General features: G+C 41.3%; 1 protein-coding gene across 4 annotated transcripts in view; it reads right to left on the bottom strand.

The window, feature by feature from the left end:
- The window catches only part of MEGF11 (multiple EGF like domains 11), a 256450-nt gene that overhangs the window by 69896 nt on the left and 164176 nt on the right, over positions 1–22378 (bottom strand). For all 4 annotated transcript variants that reach the window (XM_085233529.1, XM_085233528.1, XM_085233527.1 and 1 more), the window contains exons 7-11: positions 20942–21188; positions 19504–19624; positions 14968–15104; positions 9405–9617; positions 2516–2690 (exon numbers count right to left, since the gene is read on the bottom strand). In XM_085233529.1, the coding sequence (XP_085089655.1) occupies positions 2516–2690; positions 9405–9617; positions 14968–15104; positions 19504–19624; positions 20942–21188 (893 nt within the window). The remainder of the gene's footprint in view (positions 1–2515; positions 2691–9404; positions 9618–14967; positions 15105–19503; positions 19625–20941; positions 21189–22378) is intronic.

Below are 22378 nucleotides of genomic sequence, written 5' to 3' on the forward strand. Positions count from 1 at the left end.
CAAAATGTCCCTGTTTTGGCTGTGATCGCAGATGATTCATTCTGAAACCCAGCCCAGCTGCCCTGACACAACGGAGGCAGGGCACTGTTAAAAGACAAGCCATCTGTGCAAGTCAAGTGGGCTGGAGGAGTGCTTTGTCAGGAGACTGTAATTTCTTGGTCACTGTCTTTTCTAGCCATCCAGTAACCCCAGAGTCCTATGGGTCCAATCCCTATGTCTTTGCAATTCTATTTTGCAATTGCATCCTACATTCCATTATGCCCTCTTCCTTCTCTCTTACTAAAAAACCACCATCCTGCTCGGCTATATACGCTCCCGTGTTTCTATGAAATGTAAGATGCTGATCTCACTATATGCTTTCCAAACATTTGTCAAGATTTCTGACCCTGTAGCTGCATCGGCCGAGCCTCATCCTTTAAAAAGCAAGAGGGATTCATTTAGGGCTTTTCTGAATAATTAGCTCTGCCCAGTTCTGCATTAGCATCACTCTATTGTCAGTGCTGCCAGAAGAGACATCCTGCATTCAAGAACAGACACTGCATTTGCTTGCAGGCTGGCTGAATTCAAGGGCAAAATTCTACCCGCAGGCAGAGCTCCCCACCGCCTCAGCAAGAGGCAGGCAAACATACTTGAAGGCAAAGCCCCGTCTTCAGCATGTCATTGAGATAAGGCACTTCAAGCTGGAGTGGGTGCTGACCCACGGCACCTTTCCCACCATCCCTGTGCCGGGCAGCAGTGCTGACACCTTTCCCTGCCCACGCAGCAGAGCAGTGCAGCACAACACGGCCATTGCAGGGCAGGAAGGAAAGGTTTTGTCAACTCTTCTTTACAGCCTGTGTTCCCTAGCATTTGAATGAACTATTGCAACTCAAGTCATCTGGCACGCATACAAATGACAAATATGCTTCAGAGGCAATAAATTAGCAATTTCAAGGCTTTACTTCCCCTCATGGACTAATTGCCAGAGATTATAGTATATTATGAGAGAGCAATGATACTAATGCCTAAATATGCTTCAGTGATTATAGAGCTATCCTCAATAACCAAGCTGTTTAAATGTCAGTGCAAGAAAGCTCTTTATTATGGGATTAAATATTATTTTGAAGCAATGCAATAGGAACTTCCTTCCCAGGCTTCACGGCTGCAATAACACTGTCTTAGAACTATATATATTGGACAAACAGTGTTTTTTTAACATGTATACAGTAAAGGTCCCAAAATATTCTTGTGCTGCATACTCGAACAGCATTCCTGATAAGAAAGAGGATATTGGTACCATTTTATTTTGCATTTGTTACTTACATGCTGCTGCCTTCATCCATTTCTCTATATTAATACTTGTGTGTACCACTGGTGTACAGACAAGATAAATTCTTCTTTTCTATCAGTGTAAACAAGTGGGGAATCAAACCTCAAAGCTCTTTTATTCCTCTTTTTTTTTCTTTTTCTTTTTCTTTTTTGTATTTAAACAGTATCGCTGTCTTGCACACTTCTGACAGTCCTACCTCTCATGTCTAAATAAGTCTATTTATACCCAACACTGAGAGAAACCCTGGAAATTGGATGGAATCTCCAATATTCAGATTCAGATTTTGACATGGAGCAAAGAACAAAAGAGACTCTAAGCCATAACTCATATAAAAGTAAGGACACAAAATAGAGAAAGACAGCTTCTAGTGAAGTTGTGGCAGAATATCTCCTGAAAATAACTTTTTCCTTTTGGAAGCGTTGTTTCTTAAAGATAACCAGCAGATCTGCTCCACGGCATGTTCCTGAAATAAAGTGAAAGAAGTGCTTTGCATGTGAACGTAGAGTTGAGTAAACTCTGACCAAGAAGTTTACTATCAAGAATTCCATTAGCCCAGCTGCAGCAGGACTGGATGCCTGGATTCACATCCTACCACATTATATTGCAACCTGGAAATCATCAATTTGGAATTTTATTCTATCCCTCAGGATACCTTCCTTCTGTTGTTTCATCGTGGCTGATTTCTTCAGCCATTTTATATCTCATCTATAAAATATAATGGTTGTTTACCAGAGAATGTCTGAGGCTCCTTCTGATGCTCAGGTAAAAGACACCTGCCATATATATTCAGAAAAGACATAAATTGCTCTATCATTTGTAACATAAAAAAAATCTTCATCTATTAAAGTCACAGTGTGACTGACAAGGAACATGCTGAAAGGCCAAGAGAATTCTTTTTCTGCTCTTCTAGGCAGACAATAATCTGACATCTTTTTTGTTACATCTTGACTTAGAATGTAAGATAGGAAATGATGTATTTATGCTTACAACAGTAACGAACTTACAATGCTGATGTTAAATAAATAAGCAGAAGTAATATGTTGACACTGCTCAAAGGAGAATTGCACGGACTTAGAACGGAAAGGGGAGAAGTAACCTGTGTTTTGCTGCTTTTTGAGAAAATATCATTTGAAATGAGATTAAAATCTTCTTTACTTTTCTGCAGGCGCCTTATGCCATGCCCCATTACTCCCAGCTCTCGCTTACCATGTATCCTGGTGCACACGTACACTTCCCAGTGATGCTGTCGCAATCTGCACCATTCTCACACGAGCAGGTCAGCTGGCAGCCTTCGCCGTAGTACCCAGGGGGACAGGTCTCATTGCAGTACAGTCCAGCCCAGCCAGCTTTGCAGCTACATTCTCCAGACAATGGATGGCAACTAATGAAGACAAGCAGACATTAGTGAGGTGTGAATGCGGAAGGAAAAAAAACGTCTATCAACGGTAGGGACATCTCAGTAGAACATTGCAAGTGCAGTGCCAGCAAGAGTCTCACCAAGAGCAGAACAAATCTGAGAACTGCTCAGGATGGTAAGCATAAGCAGCCATACAAATCAGGCAATGCAGCCACAGAATATGGAGCTAAGTACCAGCCTGCTGGGTCACTTCCAAACATCTGGGAGCTGTCATTGCACCCATTACATTTATGTTTTTGTTCTCAGATCAGTGTGATTGGGGTTACTGACATGAACCACGTCACAATTAAGCCCTGTGTATGCCATACTATTTGTGTGAAATACACTCAGTTAAAGATGTTCACAGGAAAGATTCAATAGATTACAACTCTGATATCAGCAAAACTTTACAGGAGGGAGAAGTAGAAAGGAAAGTGGTTGGAAGGGAAACATGTCCTTTGGAAAAATACTTTTGCAGGGAATATTCAGCTGTAGTGAACTGAACTGATCACTACCTGAGCCTGAGCAAGAATTTATTCAGGGCAGGAGTCAACAGTAGCCCTGGGACTAAACTTCAGCTGTGCAGGGAAAAGAGTCAGGTTCCTTTGTACGGTGAATAATGAGCATTGCTGCCCACCATGAATCCTCTGGCTTTCATTTCTATTCAGACAATTCCATGCTTGTGACAGCTCACAGAGAGAGAAGTAGAAACAAAATTCACGACCGTAAGACCAATGCTTGGTCCCAGTGAAGACATCTTTGGAGGTGAAATCTTGGAATAATTATTCCTCCTGCTATGAAACACTACTCACAATTTTCTCTTCTGTGAACAGAAGGAGCATCTCCCAGGTTCACTTGGGGTACTAACTTCCCCCTGCAGCAGGAAGGGGAGGCTGGAGAAGTGCTGGTGTGGGGATGTGGCTGTGTCTGGGCTGTGGGAAAGGGGAGCACGGGCTGGGGAGGTGAGGTGGTTGATGAAAAGGTGGGAGAGAAGAGGAGAAGATGGAGAGGGATCTGATCTTTGGCAAAGCAACACATATTGTGGGAGTGCAAGGCTTCACTAAGAGCTCAGAATGCCCCAGGGGTTGCTGCAGTTCAAGACTGCACTTCAACAGTCCTGTCTGGCCCTCGGTGAGAGATGAGAAATAATACTGCCAAAAGCCAGGTTTTTTTCTATCGTTCTAAGAACAAGAAAGGAGAGAGTTCTGCAAAGTGGTACCTCTCTATGGACCTGCCTCCTGCTTTTCTGCTTCACAGAATCTGTTTATTTTCCTTTATGATTATTTATTGCTATAGTTTAGTATTGCGAACATGACTAAATAGGTTTCTTTACACCTATAAAATTAATATCCTATATGTTAATTTTTAAGGAAGCCTCATTAAATGTAATTTTCAAGTATGTTTCTGGCAATTACTGGTACGAGAGGTTAGTCACATATTGTTGCAGCTAAGAATGATCAAATTTTGTGAGTGTCATGTGTTCCATCATAAATGGTGTTTGACTGAGTAATTAAAACAATTCATCAGCTTAACAAACTACTATCCATGAAATTCTTCTGACAAAGCAGTCCCTGAAATTATGGTTGTTCACACAGCACCTCTTAACATTTAGATGAAAATAATAAAAGCTCTTTTTTCCCCTCTGTGTCTATTAATCATCACCTAGTAGGAGAAGAAGCTGAACATTAAAGAAATGTTTTTTGGAGTGGATTTTTTTTTCTTTGTTTTCACTACTACTGCATGTATCATATGGTTCCATGAGAACTGCATCTGTTTGCTAAATTAAATCTTTCAAATGTAATATATGACCGTGGCAGTTTGAATCAGTCTATAACAATTCAATTGAAAATGCTATGCTCAGTAAGAATTTCTATCCCAGGCTGCTTTCTTCATCCAAATGGACAGCTTTTTTTGCATGGGATGCAGGCTATTTATTAAGAACTAACAATCATCCTAACATGCACTAGAATAATCAGCATGAACCAAGGAGACTTTGCAGAAGAATCTGTGGGAAAAACAGGCATGGACTCCATAACAAGCTCCAGTAAAAGATTGTGTTGTGTCTCCTCCATGCCACCTTCTATTTCCTCATAAGGCGATGAGCGAGGAAAACCCCATTGTGTTTGTGGGTTCCTGCACTCACGTAATCTTCCCCTCGAAGAAAGGATGGTTTTACCATCTGACAATTAAGGTGCCCAGATGCAGTGCTAACCTGAAGATAGCTGCAATTTAGTTGCTTAACCAAAATTCAGAAGACAGCTGTTCTATTTCCGACTCTGCCAGTGAATCTTGGCCATGTAATTCTGAATTTCATCTTTTCCATCTGTAAAATGATGCTTTCCTTCCTTTGGAAACCCTTTTAAGATCTGCAGTTGAAGTCACTAGATAGTAAGTTTTTATTACTGTTTTTAATATTCTGGTATGTGTGAATTATTCCATTAGTTAAAGTTAGCAGAGTTATGCACTAAATATGATGCAAAATAGTGTGTGAACATATATATGAGTGTTAGGAATGTTTCTCTCCTACTGTATGGGTATTCTGTAAACTTTCATTCTGTGTTGTAACTACATACCTAAACACATAACCATAGCTAGGAAATCGATCTGTTATCCATCCAAACATCTATGTATCCAGTGAACTAAAGGTTAGCTGCACTGAAATTTATGTTAATGGTAAAGTAGTCAAAGCAAAGAATAGGACATACAATTAGAAATGTGATTTGTGTAATTCCTCCCCTCCTGTTCTGACTGTACCTTTCCAGGTCCACAAAACATTTTGTCAGGATGGAAGGTAACACATGTAAGGTCCATGCCACCAATGAACTGAAATTAAAATACACAAACAGTTCCTCTGAAAAAGCATCTCTTAATGGATGGGCTGGGGCTTTTGGAAGGACCCCAGAAAGCAAACATACTAACATCTGCTTTCCAACTGCTGTGAGCAGAAAAGAAACCTTAGTCTTGAAAGAGTCTGGCAGTATTATGCATTAGTATTAGTATTTTGCATTGAATCTTAACAATTTTTATTTCTTCAAATCTCTTAGATAACAGTAAGGAGTAGTGTAGAAAACCTAGAATGAGTGCAAGCAGCCAAGTGTTTCTCTGGCAGTGGGCCAAGCAGAGGTGGAAACTGGAAGCTGTCCACAGCACACAACATGAGAAGGAAGTTGTTCCATGGCTGTTGCTGCAGATCAGAAGCTAACCATACGTTCCCTGGCTTTTGAGTCAGATTTGCAATAACAAAAGATTATTATTTTTCATATTCACTAGCTGAACTGAAAAACAGAAAGCCATTTTTGACCTTTGAATTTTTTTAAACATCTAATTTTGAGGAAACCAGTTTCCTTTCACTCCAGGGAATTTAACTTTCTTAAGGCAAATTGGGAAAAGAAACACTTTAGACAGTACAGTCTGTTCCAAATTCTGCATTTGCTCTCCACACATCTCTCAGTCAAAACAACTTCTTCCCAGTGAATTTCTCAATTTTCAGTTTACACACAAGTAGAAGTCATTTCATCTAAATAAATAGCCGTAATAACCCTTACTTAAGAGCATTTTCTCTCTTTTGGTGTCTACACTGCATTCTGTCTCCCTTACAAACGCCCTCTTGCTTTTAAAGAAGAAGCCAAAGTGAGTCTGTAGGGCCTCTAATTCAATTCAGCACATTTACAAAGCCAACCTCATTCCAGTGCTTTCTTACTTTGGGGGCAGAACTTGTTACTTCCAAATTTTCCAATATTTAGATAATAATCAGACTGGATGATCAGGTTGGTCTCTTCAGATATTAAAATAGATATATCTGTGAAAATAGGAAAGCTGATAGTGTACTTCTTAACGTTCCTCTCCAACCTGCTCCTCAAAGGCCCCAGAACTTACTGTTCTAGCTCTGCAATAGCCACACCAGATGAGTCAAAACCACTGACAGAAAAAAAGCAAGCTTCCCTCACCTTTCAAAGGTTTATAAAATCATCCCTCTTAGGTATCTCAACAAGTAGCCAACAGTTTAAATGGATTCTTGGAAAAATAGATGTCTGTCAGGAAATGAATCACTTTGGAAGAAAAAATTCAGGGGAGGAGATGGCTGGGAGAGAAGTGTTCTGTATGGGACAGGTTAAACAATCAGTAAAAGATGCGTTCAGAATATGAAGCGCCTTTAGAGAAGGTCATACTCCATCAACTCTGACACTCCTCAGCTCAGAAATTGACAGTGTTCTGAGGAGCTCACTGAAAAGTGGAAAGCTGAAGTACCACAAATGAATGAAAGAACATTTAGAGATCTACAGATTCCTGATATCTCTTTGTTCCATAACAGCACTGATAAGATGCAGGAAAAAGGGAGATTTTATCAGTGGAGAGACTAGACTCATTTATTAAGGGAATAGAGATAAAATCTTAGCAGAGGATGCTGCAAGTGAAGCTGATGAACACGTGATGGGACAGAAAGCATAAAAAGTATCTACCAGACAGCAGCCAGGCACAGGTCAGGAACATGGCATGTAGGAATAGCCATATGTTGAGAAAAGAGCTGGGAAAGGACTCAACGTCCCACCTCTTATCCTTCTGATCTCACCTTCCTTCACAGCCAGATGGTGCCAGACTGCTCCTTCAAGGAGACCTTCTGGCAAACCCCCAGAGCAGCTCCCAGGCACTCCTCTGGCCAATCCAGGATGAACCTCAAACCCACAGCCTTTCTGCTTAAGAGACTCTCAACGAATTGAGCAGTTAGCTGAGAAACAGAAGCCAAGGTCATCTTTGACCATGGCCTGCAGTCCTTCACTCTGGGAAAAGAGGCAGACACACAGGCTTCTGCAGGCTATGAGAGGAGGGGTGAAGGCACACAGTGTCAGCTACCATCTGGAAGCATATTCTTACCCTACAGGACACAGGTAAGAGCCTTCAGTGAGGAGGGTTTGCAGTGTAATTACTGCAGCTCTGTGTGGCACACACTGGCAGAGCAGTGTGACATACAGGAGTTTAGAACTTAGCTCTCTTTTCTTGAGTCATCTCCTACCCTCAGCACAACACAACACTAACCTTTTGTGTCTAATGCTCAGCTCGTGCCTCAGGGATATTATTTTTTGCAATGGTATCATGATGCACAGAATGCTCTGATGTGATAGAAGCCTGTTGTCTAGAGCTCCCTTTGAGGTGTCAAACTCTTTGCATCCTTGCTGTCAAACCCAATAGAGCTGGCAGCTATCTTTCTGTAGAGGACTTGTATGATCAGAATTACAAGGCTTTTAAATAATCCATTGTGAGCTCCAGCATTCAGTGAAGCAAAGCCTCACTGCTCACAGTCGAAGTTGAATTCACAAGGAAGATCACCTGTTTATTTCTAAGACAGAGACAAACAGAGTCTATCTGAAGCACACAAACAGATTTACCTGAAGTGTTTGTGTGTGAGTGTGTGTGCGTGTGCACACAAATTAGGCAGTTTTGCTTGCATACATAATTGAGGAGGGTGTTTATACTTCACTAAGCTACAAGATTGCAAAGTAGGTTTGTCATCATCAGCAAGACAGTCAGGTCTCCAGCCAGGAGGTTTAAAATTGAAGAATGTCCATAACAAGGGCGTATTTGCTTGGGCATCACTTATCCCCACCCTGCTCTGAAGCCAACGCAATCCTGGATTGGCTGTGAATGCTTAACATACTGGAATGTAACAAGAGGAAATCAGGTGGGAGCTGAGGGGCCCAGCATCCTGCTGACATGGGAAGGACGGGTGGGCACTCCAGGCCATCAGAAAAGCTCATGGCAGCTGCTGTTTGTTTCCAGGCTCCCTTTGCTGTACGTGAGGAACCTCCGAACGGCAATTCCAACAGTCAGTAAGAGGGGGATACAAAAGGTAGCAAACAGGATAACAAAGAAAAGCCTTAAATTCTTCTTTTTTCAAGGTTCAGAAGTTATTGAAGCCTGCAAAGGGAACATAAATTCAATCTATCTCATGTAAGGCACTCGAGTCTCTTTGTGGCTCTTAATAATGAGAACCTCAAGAAACGCATCCTACAAAAAAAAACAACTACAAAGGGAATAAAACACTGAGACTTGACCTTCTAAGTGAGGCTTATTCCATTTTAGGTACACTTCACTGATATTTTTCTTTCCAAACATTTCACACATACACAAAGTGAATGAAGAACAAAACCAGGCACCCATGAGGAGAGAGGAGATGTCTATTTTGACAATCTCAGCTTCATTACAGTTCTACAGACTGACTTGGTACTGATTTCAGTCTATTTATACATTGTCCTCAAGTGTTTTCAACAAGGTAATTTGCCACAAGACATGAAATGAAGCAAATGAGGCTTCATTTTGAAAGTCCTCTTGCTGTCTATAGATTTAACGTGAAAAAAGAGATGGATTTGAGTGAACATATTTATATTTTTTGAACTTCAGGGTGACACTATCCATATTATTCTTCAATGCTCCAAAGACTGCAGCTACAGGATAAATCCACATGTCCCACTGTCTCAGATTTTATAAAACCTGTTTAAATAGTTAATGCTCAATAGCTGGCTGGACTGAAGCTTATGGTTCCAAACCTGAGGTCATTTAAATCAGAAGTTGTAATGCAGAGGAATTGTATATGTTCTTAATTAAATCTACAGAGAAAAGGCTGTGGGCATAGCTGAATGATTTTTTTCCCTAATGCTTTTATTTGAGCAGTCCCTGCACCAGTATATAACACGACGTACTTACCTGAGGGTGTTGGTAATATTGCAGGGGCATCTCTTGTTGCACTTGAGGCCATAAAACCCTTCTGGACACATTCTTTCTTGACAGTGAATCCCTTTAAATCCTGGGTCACACATGCATGCTCCATTCACATGGTAACACTTTGCACCGTTTTGGCAGTCACATCTTTGTGTGCACTGGAAACCAAATGTCCCAATTGGACACTCTTCTTGACACCTGCAATGAAACACACGAGACAGGATGCAAACAAACACTGTAGTCTACTCTGCTTATTTACATGAGAATGTTTTTGATAATTAAATATAAAACCACTGCTCTTTTATTTAAGTAATCCACTGTAAACTGGTATCACTGGGTGATGTGATATCTCGAGCACATAAATAGCTGTTAACAGACAGTGGGTTCATCTCTGTCCAATTATATACTGCAAAATTTGCATTTGTTAATGTTACCTGAGTTAACAAAGTGCATTCTTGTTTCTTGGACCTCAGTATTTTCCAGGCATAAACCATAGCAAATTCATATGACACTTTCTGAAAGAAAACGTCACTTAATACTTTCTCTTCACCAGAGAAGATTTTAAAATCTGTCATTCCTCCTAGAGTGACAGTGAAGTCCGAAAGGAAATGTGGCCTATTGAGCAACATTAACAAAATGTAGTCCAAGCAAAGGAGAGCTTTGCTTTCCCTCTATGCTGCCATTGCACCTGCTTTACAGCAACCAGGAGAAAATATACTTCTTCATCTTTTGTCTGTATACTGAGCAACTCCAAATTTGCTTTTCATCTCTTACTCCAGGGACACTCAGTAGTATAAAATCTCCAGACAAATCACTTTCACACTCCTTAGCATCGCAGCTCCTCCAAAATTGCCATCATTTTAAAAATTGGATAGAGAAGGAATCTGCAAATACAGAGATTGTTTTAAATTACACTTTCCATGTACTGTTTTCTGCTGTTTCCCAAGTGGAGACATTGTGAATCCTGCAAGAAAATCTCTTTCATTGTTCTACAGTTTAAGCGATCATAATATTTCATACTTTAAAAAGCTCAGCTGAAGTCCTAAAGGAAGCTACTGATTCTCTGCTTGACATAATTCAGAGGTTTCAGAAACTTGCAATGAGTCAGTACTACCGTTTACATGATCCACCGTGAAATACAGATACGCCTTTTCAGTTAATAAAAAAAGAAAAAGAAGCCCAGAAAAGCCCAATTCCCTTATCGCGTGGATGCCAGGTATTGGAAATTGCCTATCAGCATTAATTTAATCCTAAGCATTGATTAAAGTGTATACGGCAAACTCAGTGGATAGAGGCAATTGTTAAATGCCTTTCTGCAGGTCATTTCACAGCTGGCAGGTGAGAGTTAATATAATGATCAGTAATAAAAGATTAATGCATGATGCAAGCCAGGCAAAACTGCAATAAACACAGTCAGTATATAAGGAGAGAATTACTACTGCAGCTTCAGATTACTACATTTTACTAAAAATAAATGAACAAAGCCAAAGGCTGAGCTGGTGATTTAATTGCAGCAAGCATCAACACAGTTGCTGTTACACAATCCAGGTTCAGGAGTTCATCTGAGACCCACAGAGAGGAGCCTGTGGCAAACAGGAAGGGAGAGAGCCCAGTGCTGGCTGCTGGCCCTGCTGCTCTCAGGGCAGTTCAGCTGCAAAGGAAACAACCAGCAAAGAACGGGTAACATCAGGACTGGAACACTTACAGCAAGTGAAATGCAATGAAGAACGTATTAACATGCCTTATGCCTCCATTGCTGTACACAGCTCTACCAGTTAGCAGGAGAGCACTGTACTCAACGAGATGAATACGCAGTCAATAGTGCACTATATCATTCTATATTTATAGCAGATGAAGCATTACCTAGCAGGGAGAAAAGCATCTGGAAATGAAATATTGACAACCTAATCCATTTACATAATTAGCCTTTTTCTACTAGCAATTTAACCAACTTATTTATTTGGAGATCAAGCAGCTACTGCTAATGAATTTTATACAAAGAATACTAATAACAACTCCTCTGGAACATAAGAATAATCACAGCAGGAATTAGCTTTCTACTTGAACATCTTTCCTTTGCAACATATCAATCTAATGTGTCCATAGCACCATTAACAACCAGATACATTGTTCAATTAAATTACAAAATGAGCTGCTAAGCTCTAGTTATGTTTCTTGTTTAATTTACGTTGGTTTCTGCCTATCTGGGGAGATTCGTATTATAATATCCACTGAACTTTAATACGTACTATAATTATTTGGGTTTGGATAGGATAATATGGCTGTCACCTGTAGAATTAATGGAAGCAATTTTACAAAATATTAAACATAAGACAGCTTGCTAACAGATGAACTTAGTATATGTACCTACATTTTTTTTCTAGATAATTCCTTTTTGTTGAATAATGCTCTTAAGTTTTTAAGGTTTTGTTTGTTTTCATAACAGCAATCACATTTATGTAGCAGAGACAAAAATTGAAAGCCATCCAAAAAACACTAACCTGCAAATCACTATTCTGTTTACAAAAGACACAGATACAAACACAACAACAAAAGAATAAGTCTGCTCATGCTGCTGTAACAAATGTGGCATTCATTCTGTTAAGACTCACTCTTTAAGCTCTATGGCAATACACAAAACAAAGCTAAAACAGTACGTTCACTTTTCCAGCCAGCCATTGAATTCCCCATCCCCAGCTTCTAACTGTGCTTCTGCTATTATCCCTTTCCAGTTTGCAAAGCACACATTTGCATGACACGTTCTGTCATTTCAGCACAGAGCTGCCCACAGTTATTAATAGTGATGGCAATTTACAAGATATTTAGTGTGTTGCCTCTTCCTGGAAAACAGGTGGGGAATAAAGTGTTGCAATTACACTTACACAGACCTTTATGACCATTTCATCGCCAGAAATATTTATCCAACTACAAGTTATTATCTCCTGCACAAGACGACGAACCACGATTTTGTACAGTACTCACTGACAATTAGAGAGGATAATAGTAGATAGCGTGTTTACCTTTTTATTGTGGTTATTCACAAAATCTGTTATTACTAAGAAACATTTTTTCAGGGCCACATAGAATTTCAAAGAAAACATTATTTTGTTGTTCAGCAGCATTCTCGTGCTGCACTTGCAATTATATTGTATCACTGCAATGGCTACATGAGACCTAGAAAATAAAATAGACTGTAAACTAAAATGCTGTTGACTAATCCATCCCATTGTCCGTGCCGTGAAAGCACACGACTCAGGAAAGCAATCTAGACTTCTTTAAGACTTTGTGCCTGCTCCTGCCTCTCTGAAATCAATGGGCAATCTCCCATCTGCAGGCTGCAGCTGCCAGCAAGGCATGTGCACACACACACCTGCTCACAACAGCCCTTACAGGCAATGTGCTGTTCCAACCCAAGTGATTGCAATGGGCCCAACGTTCACTTCCCTGAATAAAGGCTGAGACAAACATGCCTCGGGCTCCCAAGAACCCAATGGTGGTAATTTCTGGGTTAGTGTCAGCTTTACCAGCTTTCAGGACTGTCTTTGCTTTACTTCCCTCTGCTCTCATTTGTTTTTCCATATGGAAAGATAGCAGCAGAAACGGAGCCTGCATTTCTGACTTCTCTGACTTCTCCCTTCACTCTTTTACTCTCCTGCTCCAGGAGAGGGCAGGTGAGCTACTTCTAAGGGTTTTGCTTGGGAACAGGTTCCCTGGGACAGCTTCTTGCCTTGGCTTCCAGCTGGTCATGCTTTATTTTCTGCCTCCCTGCTTTGCTCTGTTTTTCCAAGGCACACCTTTCCAGAGTCCTAATGTCTACCACTTTTCTCCAAGCCCAGATCAGAAGAACCCATGCGCCCTTTGCTCCTGGAAGTTCTGCCCTGTAGTGCCTCCTCTACCCCTTCTCTTCCTGAGACTCCTCCTCCAGGCCCTCTCTAAGGAAGATGTACTATAAGAACCTCCGCTTTTGGCAAGAGGCAGAACTGTGTCTTCTGCTGTCTTCTTGCCATCCCTTTCCCCAGTGGTTCTTTCTCTGCTCTTTTTGCTGGAGCATGTCTAAGCGTTGCAGGAATTATGGCAATTCCATCACTGCTGTTTCCCCATGCCACACTCCTGTAACAGAGCCAGCTCTTCTGCTGCATGTCCTCCCTCGTGGCTGGAGGCTGTATTGGCAGCTGAGCAAAGAAGCTGGCTCAGCTACAGGCTGCTGGCTGGAGGCTCCTGACAGCTCTAATGCTGTCGATTCACCTATGGCCAAGAATTGATCTAGGTCTGCAGCAACCAGACGAGGAGACCTCCAGCCAAAGAGCCAGGACTGAGGATGGCTTGTGACTGAAGTGTGGTCAGCAATAGAAGTGTTCAAGCTGTACAGTTGCTTCTTCAAGTGGAATTCAAAAAGTTGAGAAAGAGAAAGTTTTGGTTAGCCATACACAGCGCTCTCGCAGTATATCCCAGGGATCTTGAAATCACTTCTTCCAGATGGAGGATGGAGGAAGAGAGATACACTGATGCCTTCTCTACAAAATTAGTTTGAAATAATATTTCCACCATATTTAAGCACATGCAAACCCTGACATAAGCTCCAGAGCCCCTTGCCAATTACCACTGTCAATAAAATGGGAACAAGGAGCATCCACATTTGCTGGGACAGAATGTGGCCTTCTGAACCACAGAGCATATTGAAGGCTGGTCTGTTTGTATGCTGTAAAGAACTGCTGATTATGCAGTGAGGCAAGAAATAATAAATTCCTATTCTTTGCTACATAGAAGTATAATTTTAGCAAATATCAGCATAGCAGTACTAGCTCAATCTAGCAAGTAACAGAAAGAAAGATACAGGACAAAGGGCTTTAGCATAGGAAACACTAGTGAGCTGTGCCCAGGGACTCTGGAAACCCCAGTGACACAGTTCAATCCCAAGTGAAAGCTGCATGTGAAAGCTTGCTCAGCTACAATTTCCTCACCACCATTAGCCCTACTGGCAGATTAGCTGGAGGGCTAAGGCAATACATGTCACAATCCCACCTTGACTTTGCTGTGCAGTCATTTTGCTAAACCTGTGACACCTTTGTAAAGCAACGTTATCATCTTGGATTGATTTGTGGGTGAAGCCATTCATTTACAAATGTTGAGGATTTATCACCCTTTGTTGGTGCCTGAGATGGATCAGTGCTGCAGCAGCATTGAGGGGCTGACGGAAACATTAAACTGCTGCATTGCTTACTCTTGAGGATATTAATTTGTATAAATATAGTTCATTTACATATCTTGTAAACATGTAATGCTCTCTATTAAATTTATCACTGTAAATATCTAAATTAAATTTAATCCATTAAATTTTAAAAGTTATATTAAAAAAACAGCGAATGGAAAGCATTGCCAATAAAAGGTAATAACATTGCCACATTTATAATACTTGAACTGCTGCAGAAGGATGAACCTAATAGCAGCAACAGAAACATAACACTGGTTTTTCAAGAGAAAGATTGCCCTGGCAGAGATATAAATATTGCCAATTCTTGGTTAAAGGCTTTGAGGGTTTGATTCTTACCTGTCTCCAATATAGCCGGGTGTACAAATGCATTTTCCTGTCACGGGATCACAGTGTCCTCCGTTGTGGCACGGACAGTCCTGGCTGCAATTAATTCCAAATGTCCCAGGAGGACACGGCTGTGCACACACCAGCCCCTGGTAAGTTTGCAGAAAGAGCAGTATTTTTAGTCAACAGTCATAATGTAATGAACTCCTATATGAATATTTATTGTTCTTCTTGCTAAAACTACATCTGAGTGTACTGAAGATACTTTTTTCTGTTTAAGATGGCCTGAGACAGTCTCAGCCGCTGAAATAAATGTCTGTCTACCCTACTTCCAGAGGGATTCTTCTCCCCACTGTACAGTCACTGACAGTCCCTCACTGGATCTCCCCTGCACACTGTGCTTGGGACATCAGGATATAGCATGCCCTTTGAATAATGACAGGGCTTCTTGGGAAAGGCCAAAGGCAACCAGAGAAGGCTACAAAGCTGCAAATGGGCTGGTGATTTTAGGTGAAATAGAGTCTGAGAAGCTGCTGGACCTACCCTGGGTAAGTGTCTCAAAGTGAATGTTTGGGAGGAGGGGGATTGTTGGAGAGGCTGCACTGAAAGTAAAGACAAGACAGTCAGTCACTCTGTGCACTTTGGCACTGCTCATCAGGAAAAGCAATCAGGGCAGGCCTTTCTCCAGCTGGTTGTTCCCAACACAAAGAATGCTTTCCGTGGGTATTGCCTTTGTAGCACTTATCTGCCAAATTCAGCCGGTTTTCCCCCAGGTATCACACAACACCCCCTGCCAAGTGTCAAGGCCTCGCAAGGATTTCCTTATAGACTTTCTTAGAAGTTGAATGAATGGGGTTTTTGTTTGTTTGTTTTTTGTTTTTTTAATGCAAGCAAACATAAAATCTGAGGCTGGCATCCAGCTGAGTAATTTCAGCCAAAACCATTCTGGCAGTGCAGAGATCTGAGGACAGGGCCCTGTAATGGAAAACTTTTGGCCACTGTAGCAAATAGAGTTGCTGCCAGTGCTGTGCACAATGCAAAGCATTGGACAGAAATGTTTTTTCTCCCCCTATTATTCTGTTTTAATCTCCCAGAAGTCTTATTTCCCTAACCAAGCCTCATGGGCTCTGAGTTTTGAAAAGAAACTTATATTAGACAAAACCCATACAAAACATAATACAGGAGCATTAATGGCTGCTGTCAGTCCTTGGGCTCTCCCTCACCACAGTTTGGAAAGTTTAGCAATATCAACAGTCCCAAAGTGGATGGGCTACTCTTCAATGCAGTCATGAAGTAGATGCTTCAAGCCTTTCTCAGCCAGTGATAGGTGGCTCCTTGGCTGTAAAATAGACAGGTTGGCCTCAGTTCAAGAACATTCAGATTACAGTGTTAAAAACTTGGTGTCTCTGGGCTTAAGTAATACACACCACTATATATCTGAAAATGTAAGCATCCATTTATCTTGATAATAAATACTTTCCCTCTTCACATCTCAAACGGAACAGGATTTCTATCAACAAATGATGAGAAAGCAATACTCTTTGATGCATTCCCTTGGAGCCCAGAGAATCTTTAGGCATACTTTTTGCATTAATATGTACTGAGGGAATCCAAAGCATCCCTCTCTGGAGGATCAAATGTCAGACCAATATTTCCTGCAGCTTATACATCTAATCCACAAACTTCACCCCATCAGCAGCTTTTTTAAGGCCCTGATCACATCAGCTTTTCCTTTTGACATTGCCTGCTGTATTATTACAATTTTTGCAGCACAGGAAAGAATTTCTTTTTCAGATCTACTGTCTCTTCTTCAGCCCTCTGTTCCATGTTAGAAATCCATGATAGAAAGAAAACAGGACAAAAATACAAAGCATAGTCACTTCATTAAGTGCAGCTGTTTCAGTGAATGGGAAAGAAGTGATTAGCAGAATGTGTTATACATGGCAACATGATGCAGAGCTTTGAGAATGGGACCTGGGATCAAACAGGGCGTGTTGCTAGTGATAAATGTTTTGTCATGCAAGGAAAGATTGCTGCCTCCCTGAGCGTGGAAATCTAGTCCTTCAAAAGTGCTTCTGAGAAGCACTGTAAAAACCTGTATTTTATTTTATTTCCCTCCCCACTTTCTGAGAGTGCTTGCAGGATTTAATACTGCAAATGAGAAATATGTACAGAATTAAGGTTGTAAATAGTTGATGAGGCCCTAAAGCAGCCACCCACTAACTCCCAGCCCCCAAAATATGCATAAGTGGAAAAACTCCACTGTTGTAGTGTGCAAGAAGCCACATTTCGTTGACTCATTCACCACCATTCTCTTGATAAGAAACCCATGAGACAGTTTGTTTAACTTGCTATGCTTCTAGGAGAGTCTGCACTGGGTGGGAGAAATCAGGAGGAAAGGAATATTACCAGTAATGAAAGAACCAGGCTTCAAAGATGGCAGACCCAAGGAAGAACCTAAGAGCCCCAGAACTTCATCCTGTTCGCTGCCTACCTTTCCATATCCCATAGCCAACCAAGTCCCTAAGGGAACCGAGCAGCTGTTAATAAATCTACCCGAGGAAAGGATAATAGCCACAGCTCTTCCAGCAGTAATAAAATCCAAGTGGATTTGCACTTCTATAAATCCAGAGAGAATTCTCTACTTCCAATATGATGGTATATTCGATACATACATGCATTCTCAAGCCTGAAAATCAGCAAGTAAAATTCCGGGTGTCAAAGACTATCGATGGTGTGAAATAAAGTGAATGTTCCCATCTCTTGCTCATTTACAGCCCACTTGTGTCTCACTTCACAAACCATTCCAAACACCAAGAGTTAAAATCATAGCATGAAAAAATATTTTTTTCTCTCTGCGTACTGAATTACCAACTTTTCATTAAAACCCTGGAGAGACACTTTATACTTAAAATCTCAACATTTACAAGCTGAGTGCTTTTACTTATAATTTCAGTTTCTTCCCTCAGAATACTTGATCTCTCTTTTCAATTTTCAGTTAGACTTGTTTCAGACATCAATTGTTAACTCTGGGGTTTCTCTGGGGACTGAGCAGCCAACAAAACAGTTTTCAGGAAAGTCTCTCTTGGACACTAAAAATGCAGAGGAGAAACTCCAAGCTGTAAGGAATGGGTAAGAATAACACGACCACTTTTGTTGTACAGCCCCAGAGCTGTGGTTCTTCCTTAGGATCTGTGTTGCATCCTAAAAGACATCTAAAAACTTCCTGCTCTATTCTGATATTCTCTCATCTCTTCAGCGATTTTGAAAATTTGCAAAAATCTAAAAATAAAGAGATAATTCCTGATAAAATACAAGTAAGGAAGAGTAAAGAAAAATAGCTCTGATCCTCATAAATATCGGCATGCAGCAGATAAGGGAAGCAGAAAAATTTACCATAAAGTGACATTTTAATGTAAATCATTTTAGTAATTAGTCCTTAGGCAAACAGCTAGAATGGGATGACTGGCCCCCAAAATATTTGGTTTGCTTACCTACTGCATTAGCTCCAGTACTGTAGGAAAGAACTTTTTGTTTCCCTCCACCAAATGCCAGTTCAGGGCAAGGTGCTATTGTCTTTATTTAGTTTCTGAAAAGTTTTAACTGTTTTGTTATTTGAAATACTTCTTGAGAAGCTAAATGGAGGCACATTTGCTGTACTAATCTAAAGGAACATAAACATTGCTCAGTCCATGGACATTTCAATGGGTATAAGGCCCATAACAGAAGCTACAGTTACATGATGACATCAGGATCTTCCTTGTATTAAAATAAAAAGGCACAGAACTTGCATGTATTAAAATCCAGCAAGATTGCCAAGAAACTAATTGTCCGGTATGGGAAAAATGCCAGGAGACTTAGCACAGCTAAATGGTATGTAGGCCTGCGAGACTTGGCAAACCCCGAGAGAGTTAATTATCACATTATTGATAAAGTTAAGGACTTTTAAAATGTTTGGCCTTGCTTTCTTGACATGGAGGATTAAAGGTTAGGGTAATTTGCTCTCTCCAGGGTAACCTCTGATGCGAGCAAATCTACTGCAATCAAAGGAAATTTTGCCTGAGTAAGGACTGGATGCTGAACTGCTCTTTGTCTCCCGGCGTACATTCCTTCTGCTTTAAAGACACCCTGAGCCACTGCATTCTCCTTGACTTCTCTCTCTCCCTTTCTCCTGAAATGGAAACCATACGGTGCTTTTGACAATGCTGAAATGGGCTTTGAGCTCTCTGTCCCATGTGACCCATGTGAGGGCAGTGTCTAACAGTGCAGGGATATTGCAAAGAACTGCAGAGGCCATTTTTCCTCTCTTCTTCTCCCACGCAGAAGAATAGTTTTAATTTGGTTGTTCAACTCTTTGAAGGTAGCTACTAAACAAAGGCTGGTGGCCTCAATGCTGCGCACACATAACAAAGTGCTCCAGTTTCAGAACTGTGAGATCCTCGTGGCAGGAAATAGTGTATATATATATATAATCACACAGGATAGGCATCTACTGAGACAGAAAGCAATTTACTCCCCGTTCCAACCTCTAACTGAAGAAGCCCATACCGTCCAGCCAGCAGGACAGGAGCACTCCCCGGTGATGTGGTGGCAGACCCCTCCGTTCTGGCATGGGCAGCGCAGCTCACACTGAGCTCCGTGGCTCCCAGGGGGACAGAGCTCTTCGCAGCTTTGTGAGAGAGGAGAAACAAGAACCAAAGGGGTCATTTAAAAGAACTTACAGGAGACAGTAAAAGAGCAAAATCCACAACGCAGGTCATAATGAGAGTGAAACCTGAATAAGCCTCAGCTGGCATTGCCAATTAGCCATTATTTCCATTATTTCTGCTGGGGTTATTTATGTGCCATGGATCCAGTGCTGTAAGGCCAATGCACATGTGCAATCTTTATGCATAAACCAAATTCCACCAATTTCAACAAGACAGCTCTCATATCTGTGACAGTATTCTACATTTTTCTAGTACGTGGCTGTTCTCTGATGAGGATGTTCATGCAAGTACTTACTGCTGAGAACAGACATACTAATGTCAGTGGGACCAGTCCTAATAGTACGTGGAACATTTAGCAGTGAGTGCTTCCAGGACTGAGGTCATAAGGCTATGAGGAAATCAGGTACTAAATAAAATATTCAAAAAGTATATCACTTATTTATGAGGTTTAATATTGCCTTTATTTTTTACCTCCTTCACGCAGGCCAACAACTATTATTAGACTGCAGAAATATTAAGTCACCTGTAATAGATCTCCAGCCAAATTCAGTGAGTAAATCATCTTTTCCCTTTAAATAATTTTGAAAAGCATAATTACTTCTGAAACTACTGAAAGATCTCTAATGAGTACTGATGTTACACTGTGGGCAATTTTAAACAAGGAACTATTTCTTGCTGTCCTAAAATTAATATGCAGATTTTGTGAATCCTACTGGTAAACTTTGTGTGGTATTTGGGGATTTAGCTACATGATTCTCGTTAAAGTTAATAGGAATCACACCGCTAAATCCCTCCTCACTACACTAAAAATTTACCCCCTAGATAGTAAGCTCATATAGTTACCAGTAATGCTTCCTCTGCTAGATAGAAAGCCAAATAAACTGGGGATGGTAAGTCCCATTTGATACTGCACTGGATTGCTAACGAGTAGAATGCTCAACCGCTTAAAAAAACGGAACTGTAATTCGGGTGGTACTCACACACTGAAATTAGGAGCAGCTACTGCTGTTGTAGCTCCAGTTGCTGGGAAATGTCATGGAGTTTTAAGTTCATTTTAGCAGTAAGTTTTATTTTAGTATGCAGACAGGTGTAATTAACAGCAAATAACACAGATTTCCTTTATTTAGCCTCTTTGAGATTCTGTTACCTGACTTCTGCAAAGAAAAGTGCATAATACAAAGACCGTGCAAATTCTGCTAATTGCTCATTGCATTAATAGCAGCCAAAGCAAAGCTGTTAAATGATGCAGGGTAAAGTAGACCCATCACTGGACTTACAACACCCCCGTGTATCCAGGAGCGCAGTGACATTCTCCCGTCTCGTGGTCGCAGGTCGCTCCGTTGTGGCACTGGCACTGGAACTGGCAGCCCTTGCCGTAGCTCCCGGGCTCACAGAGCTCCTCGCAGCGCCAGCCCTGGTACCCATCTGCACAGACACAGGCACCTGTGATGGGGTTGCAGAGGGCCTCGTTCTGGCACTGGCACCGGTTGCTGCAGTGGGGTCCCCAGTGATCGCTATCGCAACCTGTGAAACATTGAGCAGGACGGTAGGCGTGTGGCACAACCACCCCGCCCTTGGCGAGTGGGCAGAGAGACGTTAACAGAAAGCAGCATCTTTTTAAAGAGCCCTCAAACCTTCTCAACCCAGCCCCTGAGCCAGCAATGTAGTTTAGCATGCAAGGAGTTATACAGTTATACACCTAGATTTGAGGACTTGTTTAACACCTTTATAGGATCAGAACTTAAATCTTTTAATATCCTGTTTCTTAGTGCCCTTAGATAGCTGGAAGGAATGAATTTATAGTGGAATTAGATGCAGAGGATCACATCCTGACTACAGTGCAGTCAATGGCAGGTAGAACTGCCAAGCAAAACCTGTAGATTTAATAATGTCATCAAATATTGTTTCTTCGCACTCTTCCCTTGAGATAATAAATATCAGCTAAGGAAGGCTATCTCCTTTGATGGTGTTGGGTTTCATTTTTTTCTGGAGTAAAGAGATAGCAGGGCAGAAAACAACACTGGTGTCAGGATTTCTTAACCCAGACTAAGGGATGAAGGTATGGAGTGTGTACCCCAGGTAGTTTGGGTGCCATTAACAGCATGTACTACATTAGAGAAGGGCTCCCAAGGCTATGGCAGTTGGCACGGAGGGCAGATTCTCTACAGAGTGCAGTGAGAACCATTCACACAGCAATCCTGCCTGATCATATCCAAGATGAGAGGGAAATCAGGGTACAGAAGCAGCTTGATCCTGATTTGCTATAGAAACAGTAATCAGCACCTGCAAAAAAACATGTGTAATATTTATGCATACTAACAGACAGCTCTAAGCAAACAGCCAGGGGTTAAAGCTTCCTCCATAAGTGGTCAGGAAAAAATAAGGATTTCTTTTTGAGTCCTACCCTGCACTTCCCAACCTATCAGTACAGCGGTGCCTGCTGCTCAGAATGCAGCTACTGCCAGAATTGCTTCTAAAGACTCAGTTACAGACCACGCTCCCAGTACAGCTGGGAACCAGAGCTGGCTTCAATTATCTTGGCAGAAACTCTTCTGCCAGTGTAAAATCCTCTGCCATGCAGGAAATGAGTGTGTAATCCCATCGACATAGCTGTCTTCACAAACTCTTTTACTTGCAAACATGTAAACTAATCCCCAGGTGACACACTGCTTCTCGGGGCTGGATGGCCATTTCTGGACTTAGCAATGCAAATA

Source organism: Meleagris gallopavo, chromosome 12 (assembly GCF_905368555.1).
Source record: "Meleagris gallopavo chromosome 12, MGAL_WU_HG_1.1, whole genome shotgun sequence".
Lineage (NCBI taxonomy): Eukaryota > Metazoa > Chordata > Aves > Galliformes > Phasianidae > Meleagris > Meleagris gallopavo.